This window comes from Pungitius pungitius, chromosome 16 (genome assembly GCF_949316345.1).
Source record: "Pungitius pungitius chromosome 16, fPunPun2.1, whole genome shotgun sequence".
NCBI lineage: Eukaryota > Metazoa > Chordata > Actinopteri > Perciformes > Gasterosteidae > Pungitius > Pungitius pungitius.
The window spans coordinates 9578242-9602562 of NC_084915.1; the positions used below are offsets into that span (position 1 = coordinate 9578242).

General features: G+C 43.0%; 1 protein-coding gene across 4 annotated transcripts; it reads left to right on the forward strand.

Moving 5' to 3' along the window:
• The first annotated feature begins 160 nt into the window (after positions 1-160).
• LOC119215169 (phosphatidylinositol-binding clathrin assembly protein-like) lies at positions 161-22323 on the forward strand. Of its 4 annotated transcripts, none has more exons than XM_037467081.2 (19): positions 161-1071; positions 7841-7983; positions 9095-9170; positions 9564-9666; positions 10121-10214; positions 10294-10405; positions 10977-11083; positions 12437-12478; positions 14298-14383; positions 15397-15499; positions 15967-16100; positions 16281-16378; positions 16579-16692; positions 16796-16826; positions 17102-17243; positions 18140-18163; positions 18552-18608; positions 18745-18864; positions 19624-22323. In XM_037467081.2, the coding sequence occupies exons 1-19, from the start codon at positions 942-944 to the stop codon at positions 19636-19638; spliced, it is 1731 nt and encodes a 576-aa protein (XP_037322978.1). In that variant the 5' UTR covers positions 161-941; the 3' UTR covers positions 19639-22323. The 4 variants fall into 4 exon arrangements, with proteins under 4 accessions (XP_037322978.1, XP_062413997.1, XP_037322982.1 ...); XM_062558013.1 differs by having other exon boundaries at positions 15436-15499; XM_037467085.2 differs by lacking the exon at positions 12437-12478 and having other exon boundaries at positions 15436-15499.
• The last annotated feature ends 1998 nt before the right edge of the window (positions 22324-24321 follow it).

A 24321-nucleotide genomic window follows, 5' to 3' on the forward strand; every position in this document is an offset into this window, starting at 1 on the left:
TACACATGCATCAAGGTGGAGACAGCTGATGCCGTGCAGTGCAGACCCGGGGCAGCCTTCTGCTTTAAGATGCCCTCCCCGGATCCCAATAAGTGGCCCAATCGCACTCCTTTCGTAGTCACCTGATTCATGTACTGCCATTTTACACACAAGTTTGACCGACAAAAAAAAAGAAGAAAAAAAGAATTGGCCTATCGGCAACCTCGACACAGAAATACACCCTTTTGTAAGAAGATTAAAATGACTGGGGGATGAAAATAAAATCAAAGCAGCTAGAGTTGGTGCTGTGTGGTTTGGAGGTGTTTGCGGTCCAATCCGTGCGTACATTGAGAGGAGAAAGCGGCTGAAGGAGAGGAGAAAAAGCAACGGGACAATGCTGTTCGTATCTTTGACACTGAGGCTTCAGTCATAGAGGATGCCGATAATAGCCGCCGCTAGTTTTTCAATATTTGCCATTTTTATTTCCGATTGAGCTCTCGCACATCCCGCTGCCATCTCAGGGATACATCGCAGTTTAGTGTCATTATAGGCCACTATTTCTATGCAGCTCGCTGTTAATTATACATTTTGTTTTTACATAGGCTTGTCTTTTTTTTTAATTTGCTGGGTCATCCTTGGATTGCATTTTGGTTCCCTGGATGTGACCGTCTTTACGTTTTATTTGGCCGCCGCATGAATTCTCCCACCGGATCTTCGCCGGTGTACGCTGCTGTGGTCCTCCTCCTCCTCCTCCTCCTCCTCCTCCTCCCCATCCTCCTCCTCCCGCTCAGACGGCCGATTCTCACAGAGGGCACTACCCTCCTCCCTGCCTCTAAAGACATTTTGATCGTCCTCCCCGGTTTCCCCCACCCGGAATCCTCGACCATCACTCCGCCTGCCTCCTATTCCTTTTCCTGCTCCACCACCGACACCACCACCACCACCTCCACCTCATCAGTAACATGTCGGGACAGTCTTTGACGGACCGGATCGCCGCGGCGCAGCACAGCATGACCGGTTCTGCCATCAGCAAAGCCGTCTGCAAGGCCACGACGCACGAAGTCAGCGGACCCAAGAAGAAGCACCTTGACTGTAGGTTGAGCATGCCATCACTGCTTACTGTATCGATAGACTGCATGCACCCCGCTACCAGCATCTCCCCTCACAAAGGAGAGCTTGTATAAACAGCATCTGTTACCCCCCCCCCCCTCCTCCCCCCCTTTCTCTCTCATCCGGCCCGGTTATGTTTGCAGCCTCGTTAATTAGACACCACATTCCCTTAGATTAAAATAGGATTTACGCATCAAACCGCGCGCTGCCATGTTTCGGGGAATTGGTGTAAATAGAACATTTGGGTACAAGTCGAGGGGCAATCAGCCTGTGCACGTCAGTCAAGGGAAATAGGCCACTTTGGTTTGGGCTAATCTTATTGCGAGCAGCGGAGGCCTATCCATTATTTAACGCCACTAGCGGCGCCAGCACTTTCCACTCTGCGGAGACGCGCGTCCGTGCAAAATGTGCGTGGTTTCTGCGTCACCGCGAACATCGTCTGTTCGATTCCCATAATGTCACATTCAAGTTCACTCTCACGTCCTCTGGTGCATTACAGTCATTACCGGATGTGTTACCGCTGTCAGTCCCGAGGTGCTGGAGGAGTGCACAGCGTCAGTGTGTGTGTGTGTGTGTGTGTGTGTGTGCGTGCGCCGTATAGCTCTGCCGGTGGTTGGCGTTTGAGCAGACAGATTCTTTATCTCCACATTGGGCAAATTAGCCGTGTGTGCAAACTGCAGCGATTAGGAGGATTCCTCACATGTAGATCTGCACAGGGATTATTGGGTCAGGTGGCTTTTCTGCTCTCACTATAATTACTTGACGTGATCGATGGAGAGCGCGGTCAATCGATGGGGCTGACAGTCAGAGTCACAGGCGGTCAGTCGGGACAGACCAGACAGACTGACACAGGCCGAGTGAATAAGAAGATGGCTGATCAGGAGCAAGTGGGTCCGAGGAAAAAAACAACAACAAGAAGGCAGGTAGCCAAACAGCCAGCCGGCAAGTTCTGGCAGTGGATTAGTCGGTCATGTCCACAGCAGAGGTGACACTGGGAATTCTGGGCTCCCTCACCAGATGTGCCACAGGGCGCCTCAACACAATACCTCTAAATCCGAGCTGTACCACTGTGCCCCACCAAAAGGCCCGTTCAAGTGAGGGCGGCTGAGGGGGGGGGGGGGGGGGGGGACACCCAGTGAGAGTGTTTGAAAAGGTTTAGAAATGTATATGCGATGAAAAAGGCCTTTTGTGATTGTGAAACTTAGTAATTGCTTCTTCTTTGGTTCCATACAAATCGTATCCTGATTGTAACCACCACTAAAATTATAATAATTATTATTAGGTTGTTTTTTTCCGGAGGTACCGCTCTTGCCTTTTGTGACGGTTCAAATTTCTAAAGGTACATTAGCCAACAGGGACTGATTTTTAATCTCTAAAAAAAAACAATTAAGCCAAGTGACGCAGGAGAAAATATCCAGTGAAAAGGCATCCAGTGATTGGCACCATTAGGTGTATTCTGTGCTTCCTGCCAAGGCCACGCTTTTATAAGAACACAATAGCAATTGTACCCCTGCAGTAAACGGTAGAAGGTTGTCCACCTCCAGCACCAGTCATGCGTAGTAGTCTCCTGGTAACCAGTAAATGTCACTTAACTCAAGAGCAGATATTCTTAAAATAGATTTTTCAGCATTTGGCTGAGAAGTATTCATCCATCATTGTAAGAAAAGAAAAGTAAAATGAAGTTTCTCTCATCAAAGGTCACTAAGTTCTGGTCGAGGTTGTTACATGAGGCGTTTCTGGCTCTTATTTGTGGAATAAAAAGCTCCATGCCAAAGCAGAAGCTGAAGGCACTGCTCGATTCACCCCCCCTGGAAGCCTGAATCGATTTTTTTTAGCTGAATGAATGTGTTGTACTTGAGCCTTTCAGATGCAGCTGTTTTAATAAACAAAGTTAGTCTTCAGAATAAAACACATTCTGTTTCCTACTTAAGAGGCCCTTCTCTAGGACGTAATATTACATTGGACTCAGTAGCATCATATTGAGTGCATACGCTGCCTTTTAAAGGTTGAATTGAAGACGCAGTGAGTCTTTTGATCAGGAATTCAATGGAGGAAGAATGCAAAGAAAAGGAAATCAAATCTACTTTTATAAAGGAGGTTATTATAAGGCCAGCTGTACAAGAACGAGGATCAATCTCAGGTCTCAAAGTTCAGGTGTGTGTGTGTGTTTGTGCAACTCACCCAGCCCGTCACTGGAGTCCTTTAATATTCATCTCGCCTGGTTAAGACGTGGGCGTGTGTTTTGCATTGGTTCACCTAATCTGAGAGGTTTGATGAACACAGACAAGGTTTCCATTACCTTAGAAAATACTCGTGGTTGATCCTTGCCAGGCACAGTGAAAAGAATATGTGAATTGCTGTGCCATTTCTCTAAATTCACCGCACGATAAATCCAACACATTGACGGCCATTGGCGGTACTCAGAGTGTCTCCCCCGGCATCTCTTTTTTAATACGATGTCATGACCTTGACAGGCTGGTTGGTGACGTATACGGCCAATGTTGACTATTTACTACCTCACAGCAACAATGAGCATGGCAGACGGAGTAATGGGATTTCTCTTTTACAAGTCCGGATTCTGCACGGCTGAGATAGAAGGGAGCACTGATAGAAATAAGATTCATCACACATAGAAAACTAATCCAGCCAAAAATGACCTTGCGTCCTAAAAGCAGCACAGCCGCGTTTGTTCAGCAGATGATTTGCGTTTTTGGATGTGTGCCACGGCTGTAATAGTGACGAACCTTAGAGGCAACAAAACGTGTGGAGGATAATTAAAGGCATTGTGAGGTCACAATTTTGGCCTTCCAGTCGAATAAAGTGTCACTAAGAAGAATGGAGTAGAGGCAGAGGCAGAAAAAGAGACTGCGTGGCTTTGACTCACACGAACGAATGCAAGCCTCCACATGCTTACTCCCACATCTATGTGTCAGTATAATAAACCTGCATCTCGTGATGCCGCCAAAATGACTCACTTTATCTACAGCCAAGGTCTTGAGAGAAATGCACCTTTTAGATACATTTGCATACTTTGAAGACACAGTTTTTTTTACCTAACAAGCATTCCAAACGTTGACTTTAACTCGGTGACACCGCTCTGTCATCGTGTTCTTTGTATTAAACTTTGCACAACGTTATCCATAATCCTATTTCTAATTGTGATATTGATGTACATTATATCCTATGGACCGAAGCTAATCAATAATCTCCGTTGACAGTCGATATTTCATCACATCCCTCTGGCAATTTGTCACACGTCTATGATTAAATCCTAGCTCATGCATTATCACCCAAAGAAGCTCGTGCAGGTGGACCCACCATTTGACGGAAAGACAGGATGGTTTAGGTGTAATGGTTTTCAACTGGAAGCACGAAAAATTTTCTCTGTGAAAAGTGAAAAAATATATTTAAACTAGTTGTGACAGCTGCTTTGTGGGGCTTTCCTCGGCCACTGTGGTACTTTGTGCTAAATTCTAACATCAGCGTGCAATACAGCTGGCCAACAATATGCAATAAAGCTCTTAAATAGATCATTAGTTCACCTGTTCTTCATGAAATAAAAACAATCCAGCAAAAATCCATTGCAATTCAGGCACCATGATGTTAAAATGAACACGATTTGTCAAACTACCCTACACTGATATTAACCAGGCATCATGCTAACCATGTTTTAGTTTAGCATTTAGCCTGCTAGCATGTGCAAATTAAACGTTAATATAACAGCAGTTGCGTTACTTGTACAGGTCACAAAGCAAATTATTGGACAGATAGTGGTGCAATATGAACATGTAATTAATTCCTACAGAGACGTGAATACATTATGGTATTTGATCCAATATTTTTTTGGAATTGATATTGGTACAGTGAAGCCCTATAAGGGCTAAAACGTGTGAGCAGCTCCTCTTTACTGGTGTGTTTTCTCACTTGTGGAAGGAAACATTAATTAGCCAAAATCAATATGTTCTTGTTAGTTATCGAAGCAGGAAGGAAATTCACAATCCATTAATGAGTAAACATGACTGAAGCTACCATTACTATGTGTCGTTTTGATATTAATGCCCTTGAACTTAATGAGGAGAAAAATGAATCCTTATTTATTTCAGATGGTGTAGAAGTAAAGCAAGACTATTTTTAGTACACAGACCTTTATTTTGTCCATAATGTAAGCGAGCAGAGGTTATGAGATTAATGCAGCAGAGTGGCAGTCATGGCAGGCACACTTGGACCAGTATATGAAGTTTAGCATCAATATTGTTGGAGTTATTATGGACTGCGTTGCTGAGGTTTTTCCACTACTAAATAACATGACATAAAGAAAAGAGGGACATCGACTGAGAGAGCTTCGATATGAACCCTGGTGACCTCTGATCCGGTGGAAGAAACAAAATAAGGATTTGGCTCGGAAGCCAAACTTTGCTTTTTTTTCTCACAGTAACTCGACTTCTCTCTCTCTGCATAGGAGTTAACGTCCTCTCACCCACCCAGAGGTTTCACTGACTCAATCTGCCTTTTTAAATGTTTAGATATTTTATTTGTCATTGAATATGTTAATAAATTCTTTTCCATGTGGTGCTCTGTGGTCAAATTCAAGTAAAACTGCTTCTCATTTTTCAATTTTCCAGATCGTATCCGGCCATATTTGTTATTTTACCCCTTTGTTTCATTACTGAATAAAGCAGTTATTTTGTAGGCGTTTTAGTTAGACCTTGTTTCTGACAGGAATTCAATTAAACTGCTCAATCTCAAGGTTTTACAGTAATGCAGACAAGATTGTGTTGGTCTAAAGAAGGATTTAGTTAGATTTAACAGGGGTATCTATACAAGATCTTTAACGTCACTGAACAGATTGTTTGAAGCTGCTCCAGAAGGGCACTGTGCTGTATTTAGTACTATTTAATATGTGCATTAAGGTTGTCCCTGAAGACTTGCCGTTGTTAGCTTGTGGGTATTCTGCGCATGTCGAGCATTGACCCTCATGCCGAGCCTCGTGTGTTGTGTCCTGCCATCACTCATTAAACAGTTAAACGCGTGCCTGGTCTAGTTATTTAGTACACAGGCACAATACAGTCTATTTACTTTACAGTCCAAGGCCTTTAGCATAAGACACATAGCTCGGGGTTCAGAGAAGAAATAGTCTTTGTAATCGGAGATTTTCACCTTTTCTTTTCAATAATCCAAATGAATCAAAGTTTTATAAGCTTACATATAGCTTATAAGAGAACACAGGCATGTTTCTGCTTTTTAAAAGCTTGGGTCTTAAACTACTGAGTCAGTAAAGCTTTGAGATTAAACAGAACATACTTCTTTTGCCAGAGAAATCCTTGAAGAATTTATGGCATTGTTCCACCGATCTGACCTCGTTGTGTGTTTAGTGTTCACAGCAGAATTTTGAATGCCTTATGATTTTTGGGACATATCATTTATCAAAACTTCTCTTTGATCAACTTTAGTTTTGATCTCGGCAGCTCTTCACTAAAAATACAAACTCTCAGGCGGCCATTTTGTCAGACCTTTTAAACCCCACAAGCAGCACAACGTTGAGCTACATTTTTCCTTTTCAAATGCTTTCCACATTCGCCTTGAACAGCATTTAATCTCTGAATGAGATTGTCATTCAGTGAACAGCAGAGTCAACTCAAAATCATTGATGCGGCAAGTCTAAAAAGTGAAGCTGTGTGGAAGGGCCTTAAACTTGGATTCTCTTTGCTGGTTACAAATATAAGTCAAACTGTTCAGTCGAAGAGAAAAAAAAATGCTTCTCAGTTGATTTATCACGTAAGTAAACACGAGTTTATGGCGTCAATCACCAGTCTTTATCCGCACAGCACAATATTCATTATTGTCCCTTTTAGAGTGAAAGTGGACGTTAAAGGCGGGTTTTCGTCAGGGCGGGCTACCTTATGATGGACAGGTCCGTTGTAGTTTGACAGCATTAACCCTTCAACAGTGTTTGTTTTTGGAAAGTTTTGGTTTCCTAACAATGTGTAAGTCAGCGTTTGGTTGTCCTCAGCGCTCCGGTCTCGTTTCACTTGCAGGTGCAAAAAACAAAATGGCGATGGGGGAAAATTCAAGATGGCGACCACCAAAATATCAAAACAACTGTTTTCTATTCCTATATATAGTCTAGGGTTTTATTCCATCATTGTCAACAAGCTCTGGAAGAAGACTGATCCATTATTCATCATTAGGCTGGGCTGTTATTTTGACCGTTAATTTCAAAGTGCGTGTCTATTTCTGACGTTGCAACATGACTGTCCTTCTTCTTGGTTGATTGTTAACGGGCAATTTGGGACATAGCACATAGACATAGACAGCACTGTGGAATAGAAGCCACAAAATGGATTGCGTGATACAGTAGGTTCTGATCAATCTGTCTATTCAGTCTCTATCAATAAACAATAATTTATTCATTGATTTGTGCTGTTATTGAGTGAATCGGAATGAATGCCTCAGTCAATAAGACTGCACTCGTCGTTGAGGTTCATTCATCGCATTGATTTTCAATAACTCAACCCGTAAGCTCTCTAAGCCAATACATTGTGATATTGACATGTGGGCGGTGCTTTTATTCACAGTGACTTATAGTAAGTGAAAATGCTGGGACACATGGATGCTCTCAGCAGTCAAACCTGCAACTTTACAGAGGGTCTCTAACCTCTGTCGTCTTTGTTTATCAACTACCAGTTTGGTCCTTTCACAGCTTTCTCCTCGTGTCCACAGTATTTGATGTTATTTGCTTTGTGTCCTCCAGACCTGATCCACTGCACCAATGAGCTGAACGTCAGCATCCCCCACCTGGCAGACACACTGCTGGAGCGCACAGCCAGCAACAGCTGGATAGTGGTTTTCAAAGCGCTCATCACCACACACCACCTCATGATGTACGGCAACGAGGTGAGCAGAGCAACTGGGCAATTATGAGAATGACAGGAAAGTAGTTTTAAAGTTTTAATGAATATTGCTCTCATAATTATGACTGTTACCTTGATATATTTGGCAGTATAAAAGGTCACTCAATCGCAAAGAAAAACCGGCGTGGCCCGACAGCCGAAAGTCACCGAGCGTCATGGTCAACTCCAAAGGGAACGTAGGCGACTAGTAGCGAAGTGATTTGTCCATTTTCCATGAGTCAATGTAGAGGAAAACAATTGAGATAGGCTAACTGTTGGAAACACTGTTTAAAGATTGTTGATCATGCAATGTTAGTTGCAGGCCAACGCAAGATAATAAAACCATAATGAAGTGCAAAAATGGTGCACGTAGGAGTCAATGGCAGGATGAAAACGAGACATTTCTTGTACAATCTAAATCCTTCTGATCCTCCGCGTCCATGCCCTCAGAAATGAAAGACATTGATTGCCAATCGGCTAGTTCGGCGCATTGATCCGTCCAGAGACTGACACTCTGCTCCCCAGGCTGTAGCAGTTTCCCTCCAACTCTAGCGGCGAGTTTCTCCAAAGCGGTATCTTCCCAATCCAACTAAGCACTGATGATGTACAGAATGCTGCTGACGTTTCCACGTGCCGTGTGACAAATAATCTCGCTCCGCCGGCTCACACCTCAGGAGCAACGTCCGAAACACCCAACAAGTTCTAGAGAGAGGGATTACAGCGGGTACGCTGACCCTCTCAGTTCTTTAAACTTATCGCAGCACCAGTAGTGACGTGATGTTATGAGTTCCCCTGTGTGGGTTGAAGGCCCGGTAATTGGCACCGCTACGTCCTGAATGTGATCCATTTACTGTCAAAAGAGAATGCTGCAATGGGACAATCGTTCCTTACTCCGCCCTTTAAAGATAAGGTCAGCTAAAGTTTTGAAGGAAGTCAAAGTGTCCATTTTATGACTTTTTAAGTTAACAAACTGTGAAATGCTTGAAAAGCTGCAGCTGCCGTTCCACAACGAACCGACACGGTTGTTGTGTCTTTGGGAACATGACTGAATGTTGTCAGGGAACTTTAGTGAAGTCACTAACTCTTTTCTCTCCTTCTTTTTTCCCTTGCATCAGAGATTGATGCAGTACCTTGCCTCCAGAAACACGCTTTTCAACCTCAACAACTTTCTAGATAAGGCTGCACTGCAAGGTGATTTAATGCTATTTGGCTGTTTGTAAACTCAGCAGTGCTGTTCGTCTAACATAATGACTTCATGTCAGACTCTCCCTGGCTCTGTAACACTATCGATAAACCCATTTCAGAGTTGATTTCAAAAGGAAGCTACGCTCCAGGAGGGAAATGCTACAGATAAATGTGCCTTTTGCCTGAAACAAGATGCTGCTGAATGTTACTGAAAATGGAAACACATGGCTTTGTAATTCATAATGCAATACAACATATAGGGAAACATGAAGGTACAAAGTGTTTTTGAAAAATTGTTTATGGAGAAGTTAGTTCACTTCCTATAAAGGGGATTATATCTTCTTAATCTAGGCCAACGTGATCGGTCTCTAACTGCAGCACCCCCTCTGTGCCCTGCAGGGTATAACATGTCAACTTTCATCAGACGCTACAGTCGCTACCTGAATGAAAAAGCCATGTCTTACAGATTAGCAGCAGTGGACTTCACCAAGATGAAGAGAGGGTAACAAACTCAACACACACGTCACATATAGAGAGATGCATTGTGGGCCTTTTCGACCAAAAATGGGATTATTATTTTCCACTTTTTAACAGATGGTGGTCACACCAAATGTTTTTATTTGTATGCTTTGCTCCAGAAAACATGTGATTCAACAATCCAAAGGCAGAACTTGTTTGAGTTGATCTCAACAGCCATTGAAAAAGGGACTGGGTTATCTTATTTTACAGTTTTTATAGGTTGGTGGTAACAACAGGCATCAAATTGTTAGTGCAGAAGCCCTGAAATAGGGATTGTTTCTGGAATCGTTCCCTTTACAGTGTGTTTCTTGATGCTAATCCACAAGAGTGTACATCCGAGTGACTTCCTTACACACGCCTTAGCCTACAGGCCTGATTAATGCTGTGTGTGTGTGTGCGTTGCATGCCTGTTTGTGTGCATGTATTCTTGCCCCCAGAGCTGAGGGTGTGATGCGCACCATGAACACAGAGAAGCTCATTAAGACTCTGCCAACCATTCAAAACCAGCTGGACGCACTGCTGGACTTCCAGGTGAAGACTCAGCCCTTTGGGTGTAAGATACCGTAATATTTTGATCCAATCTCATCGATTTCTTTCCTTTTCCCTGCAGCCTAACTCCAACGAGCTAACCAATGGAGTCATCAACACAGCGTTCATGTTGCTGTTTAAAGACTCCATACGGTTGTTTGCTGCGTACAACGAAGGGGTCATCAACATGCTGGGTAAACCTCACACAAGAGCAGAGCAGATACATCATATATGCACCGATCTACTTGTGATGTTGAAATCACAGGACTGTAGCTTGCATCACAGCATGTAGACTGCAGGTGTGAGCCTGCCATTGGCCGCCTAGTTGGTCTAAAGAAATGCAACTGAAGCCGGGGACTAACAACACGGGGACTTTACTCGAACCTTCTTAAAAAATGGGAAAATCTATTTCATCTGAAGATCACCTTGTTTTTCTTTAATGCATTACTAAGGGGCCGAGGAGTCAGGGGCTGAGAACACTCCATTACACCTTTGAATGAGGAGTTAATAAAATGATTAATTACTCAATTGACTCAATCTAAGCTGCTTCATCCATAATGAAATAGTGACTGGGACTCTAGGAGCAGTATATTCTAGGCTACATCTGCACCAGGTATATCAGGACTATCAGGACACATCAGTATAAGGTTGATTGTTATTCCTGTTTTCTTACTTTAAAAAGTCATCTAGCACCTCAGTTATTGACTGAACATGATTTGTGAATAAAGAGTGGTTTTTTGCCGATTTTGGTTTTCCAACACACAGAGAAATACTTTGATATGAAGAAGAACCAGTGCAAAGAAGCTTTGGAGATCTACAAGACTTTCCTCAACAGGATGACCAAACTGTCCGAGTTTCTCAAAGTGGCAGAGGTAACGTTCGTTTGTCCTGCTGCTCCTCCACGGAGGGAACGCAGAGCTAGACACCACTGGAGAGGGCAAGATTATCCGTCTGGGGCGAATCTCCACGGCCTCCTTTAAAGGCACCTCCATGTTCAATTAGAGTTTTATTCCGTTTCTCAGTCGAATTTCACTTGCAGAGAACAAACCGTTGAACCTGTTGAGATTCGCTCCACACTTCTGTCACCCTTTGGATCTGATTTACGGTTGCTATTTCCCAACCTGAAACTGACCGTAGATCAGCGTCCAGGGGGGCATCTCCCTAATCCTCCCCAGTCTTCTTTTGCCTTTAGATTTTCCTCTTGTTTCTGCCCTTTTCTTGCCCTGAACCAGGAGAAGGGGTGTAACTCCATGACAAGTGATTAATGGCTGAGTCTTAGCCTATCAGCGAGTCACTCATGTAGCGCTGTCAGTTGACGGACCCCTCGCGTGCTGCCTGTTCACATGCCTGCACTGCATGCCAAAGCAAGCTCTTTTTCTATCTCTATCTCTGTCCTCTTCCTCTTATTTTATTTCCTCCCTTTCTTACAAAAAAACAGAAAAAAAGACTAGGTTATAATGGCTGTTATCCAGTGAGTAGTTGCAGTTCCTTACAGACTGTTTACAGTTGAATCCTGCGTTTTTATTATCCCGTGCGTCATCTTAAAAAAGCTTCCTCTGCTTGGTTTCGTTCCTATTTGGAAGGTTTGGGGTGCAGCCACTCGATCCAAAGAAAAAAAAACAAAAAACGCCAGACTAACGTTGACTTTAAGGACCCATTCATTTTATCTGTCTAACAAAATGTGTGTTTGTCTGTTTGTGCGTCATCTGTGACCCCCCTCCCCCCCTCCCCTTCTCGCTTTCTGTTCAAAGTCAACATTAGTTGAGTGTCTTCCTTTTGGATGTTTCTTACCTCGCAGTGACCTGTTGTCTGCCCTCTCTGCCCTGCCTGTTCATTCAGTCGGTGTGCTCAGCATTCATTTCAAACCAGTTTCCAGATCTCAGCGTGTGTGTGTGTGTGTATTTATAAGTGTGTGTACATAAACGGTGTATATATAGGTGTTTGTATGCGTGTGCATGCGCCCTCCTCCTCTGTTGTCTTTTATTTGTTTTCCTTTCCAGCCACTGCATGTAGTAATGAATGCTTGAGTTTGATTCTTCTTTCTCCCTCCTCCTCCTCCTCCTCTTCCTCTTCCTCCTTCACACGCCTCTTCCCCCTTTTTTTCCCTTTTTTCTTACTCTTTTGGATTTTTGGGTTTATTCCTTGTTTTCTTATTACATTTGGTTTATTTTTTATTTTGCCTCCCTCCTCCCTCCCCTACCCCTCCCTCCTTTTTTGTGACACAGCGAGTTGGGATAGATCAGGGCGACAGCCCCGATCTCACACAGGTCAGTCTACATCTCATCTCAATCAGTCAATCAACCAATCAATCAACCAGTATTTAAATCCGTCAAGTCAATCCCATAATGCTTCATTATAAACGCTCCCGTTCCCTACTCACCCTACAGACCTGCCCACACTGCAGCTGCCATGTCCTCCTCTCTTCTTCACTCTCCTTAACTTCTTCACCTTTTCTCCTTTCCTCTAGACTAGAGAGGATACAATAAATGAAGACCTGCATATAGCCTTGAAGCACATTTGTTTTTTCACAATTTCTAAGCATTCGCGCAGGAACAAAAAAAAACTTGCCAAACAAATTTTACTCTTAGGTAAGATTTTGAAAAGTAGCTTTATGCAGCTGAATGTGAAAAGTTTTTAGCCTCTTTTCTTTTTGCTTATTTCCTATTTTAGACATCCACCACCGGGGCTTATTATTTTCACAGCCAGATTTCTGGCATTTCCCCAGTGTAAATATCAAGGCTTGTCTCTTCATTCAAAGGCTTATCATATAAATAAGTCCGGACAGCTTTATTAAATAGGTTTTTGCCCCCATAAGCAGTGTTCAAATCATTTCCCTAAAAAGATTACGTCCCTTTGCATTAGCTGTGGGGAGAGCAGCGAATGGTTTTTATTAAATAGGTCTTTGCAGATATGACTTGGATAGGTGTACATAATGCCTTCATAAGCACTGCATATCATGCGGCCGCAAATACAAAGTATCTTTTTCAGTTGAACCATAATTGGATGTTTACAGTGTGTGAAATCAGATGACATGCTAAAAAGGGCTGACTTTTATTTTTTATTATTACCATGTTTGTAGTGCTTAAGAAGACCTTATATGCTCTTATTCAACAACATAGCGACCCATGCCTTTTACTGAGCTCTAGATATGTGTCTGTTTTACTTTTAAACCTTCAGCATATTCTAGATTTCTCTGAAGAAGGATATCCAGAATTCGCATTTTACTCTCTTTCCCCCTTAAAATAAGTATATGAGAAATCTTTTCTTTGCTTGTTGTGTTTTTGGTGTGATCTCTAGTGCTGAAATGTAATACTCTAGGTGAAAAACTTGGTATCACATGGTGGTTCAAATGAACCCATCCATCCTTTATGTTACACAATAAAGAGCGCTGGCCAGCTGCTCGATGTGTATACCTGGTTTTTCACCAGATGTTTACATTTCAATGAGTTAACTTCCCTGGCTTCCAGTGAGATACAATGTGTGTACTTAGCTCTAGCTGGGCCCAATTTGCAAACAAAGAAAAAATGAATAATACGTTCATTTGACTTTTAACCTAACGTGGAAACCACCTGTTAACTCGCCATTTTTGGACTGTGATTTTCTTTACCCGTGTGCGTGTTTAAGCGTGTGTGTTTACGGTAGCGTTTGTGCAATGCTGGCCTCTGCATGGGCTCGTTAGACGGTTCGGAGACGTGTTTGTTGTGTTTTTATTCTGGAGCCCTGCAGAAACAATGCTCTGCTGCTCCATCCCGACCTTTCAGTCCCGCAGTGGACTCGCTTGCATGATCCAAGGCTGATGTTTGCATGCCGGTGAAACCAAACCTGATGAAACCAAATGCAAAAATCAAAACCAAAAAACAAACAGCTGTTTTAGATTAGATGATGAATCAGAGGGTAATGTCTTCATTTTTGCTGCCGCTTTGTGCGCGTTTGTGGGTGAGTGCGATAAACTGAGGAGGTGAGAAGGTGGGAGTGAGAGAAAGCGGTTTGTCCCATTTTTGTCCACTCGGCGGTTGTTCTAATGATAACCCCCTCAACTCCCTCCAATTTACACCCCCCCCCCCACCCCCCAACACCCCTCCTCAGGCCCCCAGCTCTCTCCTGGAGGCTCTGGAGCAGCATCTAGCCTCTCTGGAGGGCAGGAAGCTCAAGGACCTCTCTGCAGCGAGCAGGTGAGATCACATAACCGTGTGTTTAGAGAGCGGTGCTTGTTTACACAATCACAACGAAAATACCAACAGGTGGATGTTTTGCAGGTTGCACGTTTACCATTTGTGTGGGCGTGCTAACATTGGCGCTAAACAAAAAATCCAGATGAAGGAATGTCATCCGATGGTTTTGGAGAGATTTCAAGAACTGAAGAATTAGAACAAATAAATATATGCGGGCACCAGATGAAAACTCAGAAAATCCTGAATCCTGAAGGGAACATAAATGTCTGGACTGAATTATACTCAAGATTTCATCGCACAGTACTAAAATCAAGCACTTAATCAGATAGCATTTTCTCCGAGTAAACAATAGCTGCCTTGAAAGACGTGACAACACGATATACTACATTTAGGCTATAAAATCAATTGTATTACATATCAACATAAAGACTCAGGATTAAAGAACTCGTAGTTGAATACACAGGCTGCATCGTCAATTGTTATGGCAACCCATTACCACCTCATAATATTAATTAAAATGGAAGGTATTATGGTTCATATTTCTTTGGATCATTCACTGGCACAGAGTTATCTCTCACATCACCCTTTTTGTTTCAAAAACAGTTTGAGGCTCAAATTTATTATTTGAGCCTCAAATAGGTTTATAGCTTATATTGAATCTCATTCAAGCTAATGCAACCTTTTGAACCCCTGACTAATAATTCATAATTAATAATTTATGTCCTGTTCTCTTTAAACCCAATGACTTGCATCCTTCCTTTCATCCAGCGTATCATCTATTGTCTCGACACCGTCTTAATTTGTAAAATACGTTCATGTCTCTAACCAGGTTTCGGTTTTCATAACAATGAGCATATCATTCTTACAGAGCTCCAGGAATTCATTACCAAAATAAAGTTGAGGTCACAAAGCATCAGGAAGTTCGACAGTAAAAAAGAGCAAAGACGAACAAAACCAAGCAATGATGCAACCAGCTTTGCAAAAACAGGTCTTTTTTTTCGTCTCACCTTTAGATCCAACACCTTGTCTAGTGCAGTGTCCTCTCTCTCCAGCACTGGGATCTCTCTCAGCCGCATGGACGACAAGACAGAAGACAACAGACTGCAGCAACACAAGGTGGGATATATACACAACATATCAACAATACTGTACTCAATGAAATCATCAAGTGATCATGGTGAGTTCACATACCTTTTCACAAATGAACTTTGTGGAACTATTGAAACCATTTCCGATTGTGTGGATTGAACATCAAGTCGTTTTGTGCTCTGCGCTGTTGTTGATTTGAACGGACAGGTGCATTAGTCCTGCAGTACAGTGAAATATACTGTCTGTGTTTGGCCGCTGGCCCATGACGTAGAGCTGCTCAGAGACTGACAATGAAGTCACAGCCTCAACACCCTCTGCAGTGGGGTTTTTCATTCAAATAAAGAAGAGGCAGAGAATACATTTTGGCTCAAAATGGCTACATTTTTGGGGGGATCTTGTTCCACGGGAGTTTAACACCCAATTCTTATGTTCTACAGGGCTATTTTCAAATCATATGAATATCTCTACCGTACTGATGATGCTTCCCATTGCAGGAGGACAGTCACAAGGCGATCGATAGTCAGACACCCAATGTGTCACCCAGCACCCAGTCAGTGGGCAGTGCCAACAGCAGCGGAGGGGCCACGGATTTCTTCTCCAATTCACCAATCGTACAAGTCAGCAACCAGTGAGTCGAACATCGGCCGTGCAAAGAACCTGCAAAGGGAACGTAATGTGTATGTTGCAGAAAGACGGTTCTCTGACAAGGGGCCTTTTGCCTCGTTGTCATTCCATTTTGGTTTATTTATTGTCTTTTCTGGTTTCACAATTATGAACGGTGCTCTCTTCACAATATTCCTTCCTGCAGTGTGCCAAACCTGACCAGTGAGCTGTTCACCCTGCAGCATAACTTCACCCCAATCCAGACCACACACACTGTGCCCAACAACAACAATGCCTGGGGAGGTACACACACACACACACACACACACACACACACACACACATACATATATGATCATGCAAACATAGTAGGAAGCATGCAAATAATCACGCAGTAGTCAGAGCTGGATGTGCTTTGACAGCTATGCCTAGTAGCTTCATGCTCTTGACTAATTTCCCTTCTTTTTTCCTTTCACGTTACCATGGTAACCTTTGGATATCAGGCGACCTGCTAAAGCCAGCCCATCCCGCTCAAATTCACAGCCCTGGAGTTTCACTGCACTCTGGGAAAATGCTGCCCAATGATTTGGACTCCTCATTAGCCAACCTTGTTGGTAGTGAGTATGCTGAATGTCTCAAAATAGCTCCCATTTTGATGTGTTATTCTGTATAACTGTGGCCTCCATTTGGATGATATGTTTTCTTATTTCTTTCCCTCAGATCTGCAGTTTGGGGGGACGTCAGCGAAAAAGTAAGTGGGTTTTCCAGACATCTAAGGATTTTCCACAAGGGAATAATCCAGCTGTCTATCCAATTTGTATCACTATTGAAACTCTTTTAGGATTCATTTTTCTGCTTTTGGATTTCGCCTAAATTGTGCACCTAAAACTGCTGTGTATGTGTGTGTGTGTGTGTGTGTGTGTGTGTGTGTGTGTGTGTATGTGTGTGTGTGTGTGCGTGTGTGTGTGTGTGTGTGTGTGTGTGTGTGTGTGTGCGTGTGTGTGTGTGTGTGTGTGTGTGCATCAGGCCGGAGCTCCAGTGGAGTCAGCTGGTGGAGAAGAAGCCGACAGGAGGAGGCGGCTGGCAGTCAAAGACCATGTGCACCAGCACCAACTGGACTCACACCACCCATCCCATGGCACCCGCACCCATGCCCGTCCCTCAGATGGTGAATTAAAGGCCAAATTTGCGCAGTTGTCAATTTGTTCTTTTTTTATTTGTGGGCATTGCAAAAAGTGAGTTGGTCATGAGCAGGACAAAAGACTCAATTAAAGAGTAAAAGATACTCCGTTCACGATTATTATTTATAGAAGAGCTGAAATCAGTGAATCTGATTTTTTGCTTCAAAAACTATTCAAACAGAGTTATATCTTTTAGTTTAGAGGGTATGGTTTAAATTATTCCATATTTATATTCATTATTACCTCCCCAAGATCTTCCTCACTGCGAGTGTTTTGTAAGTAAGTTTTTCTGACTTAAGTAAAGAGGTCAACCTGAAACACCAAAGTACGGTTTTAGACTATCCCACCATTTACAAATGCAATTTCCATCACTATTGAAAATTAAACAATAAAACTGATGATAATGTTACTATATTAGTCAAATCTGCAAATGCACTACTGCCCTGCTCTTTTTAAGCACGGTATTGTGTGTTCATTTGGTGACATCCATCATTCTGACAGAGCAGTCAGTTTCTCCTAATGGTCATTTATCTCATTCTGAAAAAAATCTCACTGTTGGCCGAATGTAACTTTCCGCTTGGGGCTTTTTGGAAGGAGATCCCAAATGTGTCTCTGTCCTTTGTGCTCCACTCTAATTATCCGAAAGTCTCTTCCATTCAATCTGGTTTCATCTTTTAATTTTCGTCTGATTGACCTCTCATTTATTCTGCAAATGGCTCTGGGAGAACCGCTGGCACGACAGGAATTTAAAATAGGAGTGTTTTAAACATGAGGAATGGGCAGAGGTCCGGTCTATCTCCTCAGCCTATTCAGTGAAAAGCAGAACAAAGGCCCGATGACGGCTTTTATTCTTCTAACTCTCTTTCTCTGTATCTCTCCTCAGAATGGGATGATCTACACCGGCTACGTAAGTACATTTATTCACTTCACCTTCCCTTCCCTCCTCCTCTTAACACACTGGATCGTTGACATTCTCACAAAAGCTCTCTGCTTTTTCTTTGAAATCCTTGCGACACGAATTATGGGGCTTTTTGTACTGTTGATGATACTTGAATTATCAGAGGAACAGGGAATTATTTTGCTTATTGTACTACATTGGCCTTGTGTTTGATCCCTCGTCTTCCACCTCAGTTCTACGATGTAAAATATAAAATGAAATGTGGATTTGGCATCTTACTACAAGAAAGAAAAATGCAAATGAAGGTGAAGACGTTTCTGTCTTTCTTTAGGCTACTGGTTTGATAGGCTGGTGACAGGAACGTGGTGTATTGTGTTCCTCTCCTTTTTCCAAACAGGCTCCCGCACCAGTAGCTTTTCCTATGACGTCACCCCAAGTGCCTGTTTATGGAATGGTAAAGAAGAGCTTTGATCTGAGTCAAACATACGTCCTCCACTGGCTTTTATTCTGATGTAAATGGGAAACATTTTGTCCCCTCTTGTCCACTCCCCGTCTATTCCTGATCCTTCTCCCACCTGTCCTCCGACCAGCTCCCACCTCAGATGACACATCAGATGGGGGGCGTTCCCATGATGCCCCCGCAGACTGTCATGTACAACCAGCCCGTCCTGAGATCCACCAACCCGTTTGGACCCATGCCGGGGACTCAGGTAACACACACACACACACACACACACACATACATATATTTGCAGGGCTACAGACAGTTTGCTGGAACAGCTGCTCAGACTTAGCGTATATATATATATATATATATATATATATATATATATATATATATATTAATATCTGTAGAGATTCTTAGGAGAAAATGAAGAAGGTTCGAGGTGAAACAATACAAACCAAAACATGAACTTGAGATTTCTATGCCTTGCCGTAGTATCACTTACGGAGCAATCACTGATTATTTGTTTGTTTTTTATACAAAGCAAATTTTGCTTTCAAAGCACATTGAAAGTAGACGCGGTCAGACCAGGACATTATGGATTGATTTACAACTACAGCAGCATAACAACAAGCAAGATTGGATTCTTGACCGCAGGCCCTTTCTGTCTGGCATAATTGATGCACTTCTTCATAGTTGTAACAACAGATGAGCGTCAAGGTGAGGACACTCCGGAGAAGCAACGTGAATTATTTTGACAGATAATTTAACAGCAAGTGTGACGATGGCGTTTTACAGATCAGATCAGTTTGTACTTTCACAACACATTTTTTTGTTTATATTTTGGACAATTCTTCAAAACATAACTGAGGAAAATAATTGCCTGCTGAGCACTGGTGCCTGTGTAAAGCTGTTCTTCTGGCACTGCGGCAGGTAATATGCTTGTCAGTCGATGGCTGAACACCAGATGATGAGGTGTTTTGTCGAACTAAATTACTCTCCACTCTCCTCCCGTACTCTGCAGATGCACTTCATGTAGGGATGATGTCGTAACCATGGCAGCAAAGCCAAGAGAGAGAAGGCGAGAGGAAAGAGATGGAAAGAGAAACAGCTGAAGAAAACAAATCCAGTGCTGGACGAAGAAAGAGGAAGCCGCAGAGGAGAAGGGAGGCGAGAGGAAGAAGGAAAGAGGACCAGAGGATGGATTAAAGATTAAATGCTGTATCTGTTTCCATGTAGCCTCAACATCTAATCTCCTCTCCTCTCTCCATGTGGCTACGGATCTCTTGTCTTTTAATGGGGTACCAGAGGCTGCGCATCAGTCCCACTCATCCTCTGTTTGATTTGCCAATTCAGAAGGTGATTATGACCTGCGATGACCGCTCTATGGAAGCGCAGAGGCTCTAACTGCCACTTCACGACCTCCTCATCCTGATGATTTCCTGTAAAAAAACGTTCTCACTTCAAACTTGGAGGACACGCGCCTCTTTCTCTGATTGGATTGTTTGCTGGCACTTTACTCAATGTGAACTTTGCCAAGGGTGTATGTCTGTGTAGGTGATTTGAGCGTCTTGTTCAGATTGGTTCCCCAAGTTGTGTGTCATTCATCACCTGATGTCAGAAGTAATCGATTTGAATGTGTGTGTGTGTTTCCTTTTTTTTCTACATTTCAACGTGCTGCATTGACATTACCGTTTTGAGTCTTTTTATGAGCTCCATTTCTTCTTAATTGCCAACCTCCTCATCAAAAGTCTGATCCTTTGTGGGTGCGCTTTTGCGTGTGTGTGTGTGCGTGGACGTGGCTGTGCAGGGTGTGTACTCTGTGTGTGTTTCTCTTTTGGTACCTGATGTCATCGCTGTGTTGTGTGTTGCCAGGTACCAATGTGTTACTGCACTGGAACTAACTGATGAAAGCACTGAGCCACAACCGGGCATCGCATTTGGATGTAAACCAACCTCTTACATTAACTTTGGGGTCGTGCTGTACACACTGTGTATTTTGTCCCGCCCATCCTCCCTCCCCCAGTCTACAGCTGTGCAATATCATGCAAACTCGTTAACGTCTTTTCCACCTCACCTTTAGGCTGATTGGGAAGCTGTTCCCTGCTTTAGAGTTGTTATGTGTCCACATCAGGTTTCTGTACAGAATGCTGTTTTACTTTGTTTTCTAAAGTGTTCCGTTATACAAATACTGCTCTCAAAGTAGTGAAAAATGCACTGAGCCTGACCGAGAGTTGACTTGATGTCGGTATTAACTCAGTCTTGCAAGTCAGAACCGGTCCGACTCCCAACCCGTGTGATTTCCTCCGTGTCCTGCATCCGTCCTGTTCAAAATGAGTCTGCGGCGATGTCCTTCACACTCCAGATAAAACGGACAAGGGAAATAAGCGGAAAAGCAGATGTCTGACCTCCACCCTGCGTAATCAAAGGCACTGCAACCACAGAGAGGGCTTTGCTAACGTGGTGTTAACACTTATGGACAGGACGGCTAAAGGTCAGTCGGATAAATCAGACTAGGACCCGACCTGCCGTAGAGCGACTGAGGGTAATGTCTGCTGATCACCGCCCGAGTAACGCAGTGACATACAGATCAATTCAGACAGCCAGACACGGGAGGCTTTAACGAGACGTTAGATGTTAATGTGGCTTTTCTGGCAGACCCAAGGTCCAGTTAGACCCACAGACAGACGATATATACATGTATATATATATACATGTGTATATATATACATGTATATATATATGTGTATATATATAGCACAAACCTTTGAATAGAGAGGACAACGCTCTGCTGCACAAAAACCTAAAATCATTGCTGGGATGTACAGTTGAAAGGGGCAATAATCGATCGGGGATGAGGTCGTTTTCTATTGATCGTGTCTGTTCCATGTACATGTACTGTATGTGTGTTTGTGTGCACGCGCCTTGCCATTGAGATAAACAGGGTCGAGTTCCTCAGTCAGAGCTGAAGGGTCTTTAGTGAGCTGGCACTGTGTGTTATTGTGGCCGCGTCTCAGTCCGTAGAACCCAACATCAAATTAAGGATCACCCGTCTGACGATGACATCGCAAAATGAAGAAAAAAAAAAAAGAGAAAAAGGCCCAAAGGTATCGGCCCTGGAATCTCAAAAGTAAATCAGAGGGCAGGAGCTGCACTCGCTGTGAGCAAAATGGATTAGTCAGGATTTGACCTCCTGCTGTAACCGCTGGCGACACACAGGAACCAGCTGCAGCTACCACTCCACGACCAGCAGAGGACTCCAGCTAGAAACCAACAGCGAGCCGGCCGTTACTCTCTTTAAGGCCTCGTGAAAAAAGGCCCGGCCCGACCTTTGGGGGAGACTTGTCGCCTCGCTCTCGTCCATCACGCCTCATCCCGTCGGTTTGGTCTTCTTCCCGTCAGCTGAATGCTCTCTTCATCGTGCACTCCACTCCCACGACGCAGCTCCACCCGTCCCCGGGGACAACCTCTGACTGTTACCGTGTCCTCTTGTATATAGAAAAATGCGTTCATGTGTTTTTAGACGTGCTCTCTCTGTAAAGTGATCGAAGCCCAATTGGATGACGTACTGTATGTGGGACAATTTATTGCTGTATCTGTCTTTGAATGGTTGTATTTTGAAGGTGTCATCATCCAGGGACGTGTGGGAGGGGCGGGTTTGATGTTTGTGCTGTTTGTGTCCATCTCACGGAGGAAGCGGGCGGGGGTCGTGGGGAGATGGGGTTGGGTGGGTGGGTGGGTGTGGGAGGGGTGGGGAGGGGGTCGAGGGTAAACTTATCACAACTGGTCTATACCAAGAGTGTCTTCATCGAGCAAGTGGACAGGACAGGGTCTGTCCTCTTCGAAACAGGAACATTTTTTTGCACCAAAGTCATCATCAAAGCGCAGCTTCTTCTTATTCAAGGTCACTACGGATGGATGATATCAGAACTCAAAAGATTTTTTGCGTTCTTTTATTTTAAGAGACAAAAAAAAATTGTCTTTCTTTTGCATGATTAAGTGTCGTCTTTTTATTGGCTCGTGTGCCCGGTAAAAGCATGACCATTGTGTGAACTCTCACTTACCGGATGTGTTCGGAAAAACGTTAAGGAAATTTCTCCATGAGATTTTTTTACTTACCTCTCGACATGAACGTCCATTGGCATTCATAATCACCCGTTTTACAACGAGGGATCCGTAGCTGTTTGAAGGCGGCCGTGCATGCAGAAATGCAAGGCATCAGACTTCAAACCCAGTTACCATGACGGCATCTTTGTAAAACACCGTGGAGGTCAATGCCAGTTATCACCTAGCTAGCTAGACATGGCAGTCTTGTAAAATCGCTCTTTATTAAAACGTTGCTATTTTCAATACGTGTTTGAATGCTCGCTCCTTTTTCATACTATGCCAGCAGCATCATGGGAGGTCGTGATTGGAAGTCAAAGTACTGTAATATGTGTTTGGTCTGGTCTACATTGTGTGGTGTTTTTTAACGTGTTTGCCCAGTCTTGTTCCGTCTGTTGCCATCAACTGGATTTGTTCTTTCCCAGTCATCCTTTTAAAGCACAGGCTGGTTTCCTGAAACCAGGCTTGGATTCACTGGAAGCTTTGAGTATTTTTTTAAACAATTTCGGCAAACCAGGCCCAGAAAGTGTACAGACTCGGACAGGAGTTTAGACCTCTATGGCATCAGTTTTTTAAACCAAGTCACAGATGGGTACAAACTTCAGAAGAAAATTTGGTTTCCCCATTTCTTCAAGCCATGTCTATGTAAACTAGATTTGTTGTACCTAAGTTTAATTATCCTGAATTTTAATTTACTAAATTTAATGTAAGGGATGCAGCATAAAAACTATGGAGCAAAACTAAAAGTTGCTTTTCTTTTTTTAAGATTTCCTTACAACATTCTAAGACGAAGAAAAACCTGCTTCAACAGTCAGGATTTTTCTTTCCTCTCCCACTAAAAAGGACTCTTGATTTTTCTCCCCCAATATGTACGTAAATTATCAACGCACACAATACTTCTACCTGCACTCTAACTTTACCAAAAGGACATTGGGAGTTAGCTTCAAAGGGTCGCTTTTAATATTATCCATAACGGAAGACTCGAGACCATTATCAGCTGTCTTGTCTACAACAAAAAGACCTTTGTATTCATCATTGAAGCTACTTCACAGACTCATCTGGTGGCTGGAAACCAGACTTGCAAGTTTGAGTAGAAACTGCATTTCCATGTTTTGCCAGGGAAAGGCGCATGATGTCTATGCAGTTTCAGTGCTCTATTTAGGTGCATAGGCCTACTCACCACATTACCTCAGTATACCCTCAGCATTGTGTATACTGCACTCACAACACTCATCCCGTGCTATAGTGTCCATCTGTAAACTGTTCATTGTTGTTGAGGGCATGAAACTCAGCAGTGTCCATGAAATGTCTTGTAAGCGGGTAATGAGGTTCCATACATTAAATGTCTTCTCATTTTATTTTTTTGTATTATTAACAGGTTTGAATTGTTATCAAATTGTTTTTTTAATTTAAAAGCATAGGTTGATGTTTTAAGAAAATGGAATAAAACTTCATCTGATGCTGAGCTTTTAAAGTTATTTGGTGAATTCTACACAAACACTTAGAGTTCAGAGAAAGATTAGCTAGTGTTATAATACAATTAGGGCCGGGACTCGATTAAAAATATTAATCTAATTAATTAGAGGCTTTGTAATTAATTAATCGAAATGAATCGCAT

What these genes read in the sequence shown, in the direction of transcription:
- LOC119215169 (XM_037467081.2), top strand. Translation starts at nt 942, where the DNA reads ATGTCGGGACAGTCTTTGACGGACCGGATCGCCGCGGCGCAGCACAGC. An exon ending in AGATAAGGCTGCACTGCAAG is followed by an intron (nt 9,171 to 9,563) that starts GTGATTTAATGC and finishes TGTGCCCTGCAG; the next exon opens with GGTATAACATGTCAACTTTC. An exon ending in AGTTTCTCAAAGTGGCAGAG is followed by an intron (nt 11,084 to 12,436) that starts GTAACGTTCGTT and finishes TTTGTGACACAG; the next exon opens with CGAGTTGGGATAGATCAGGG.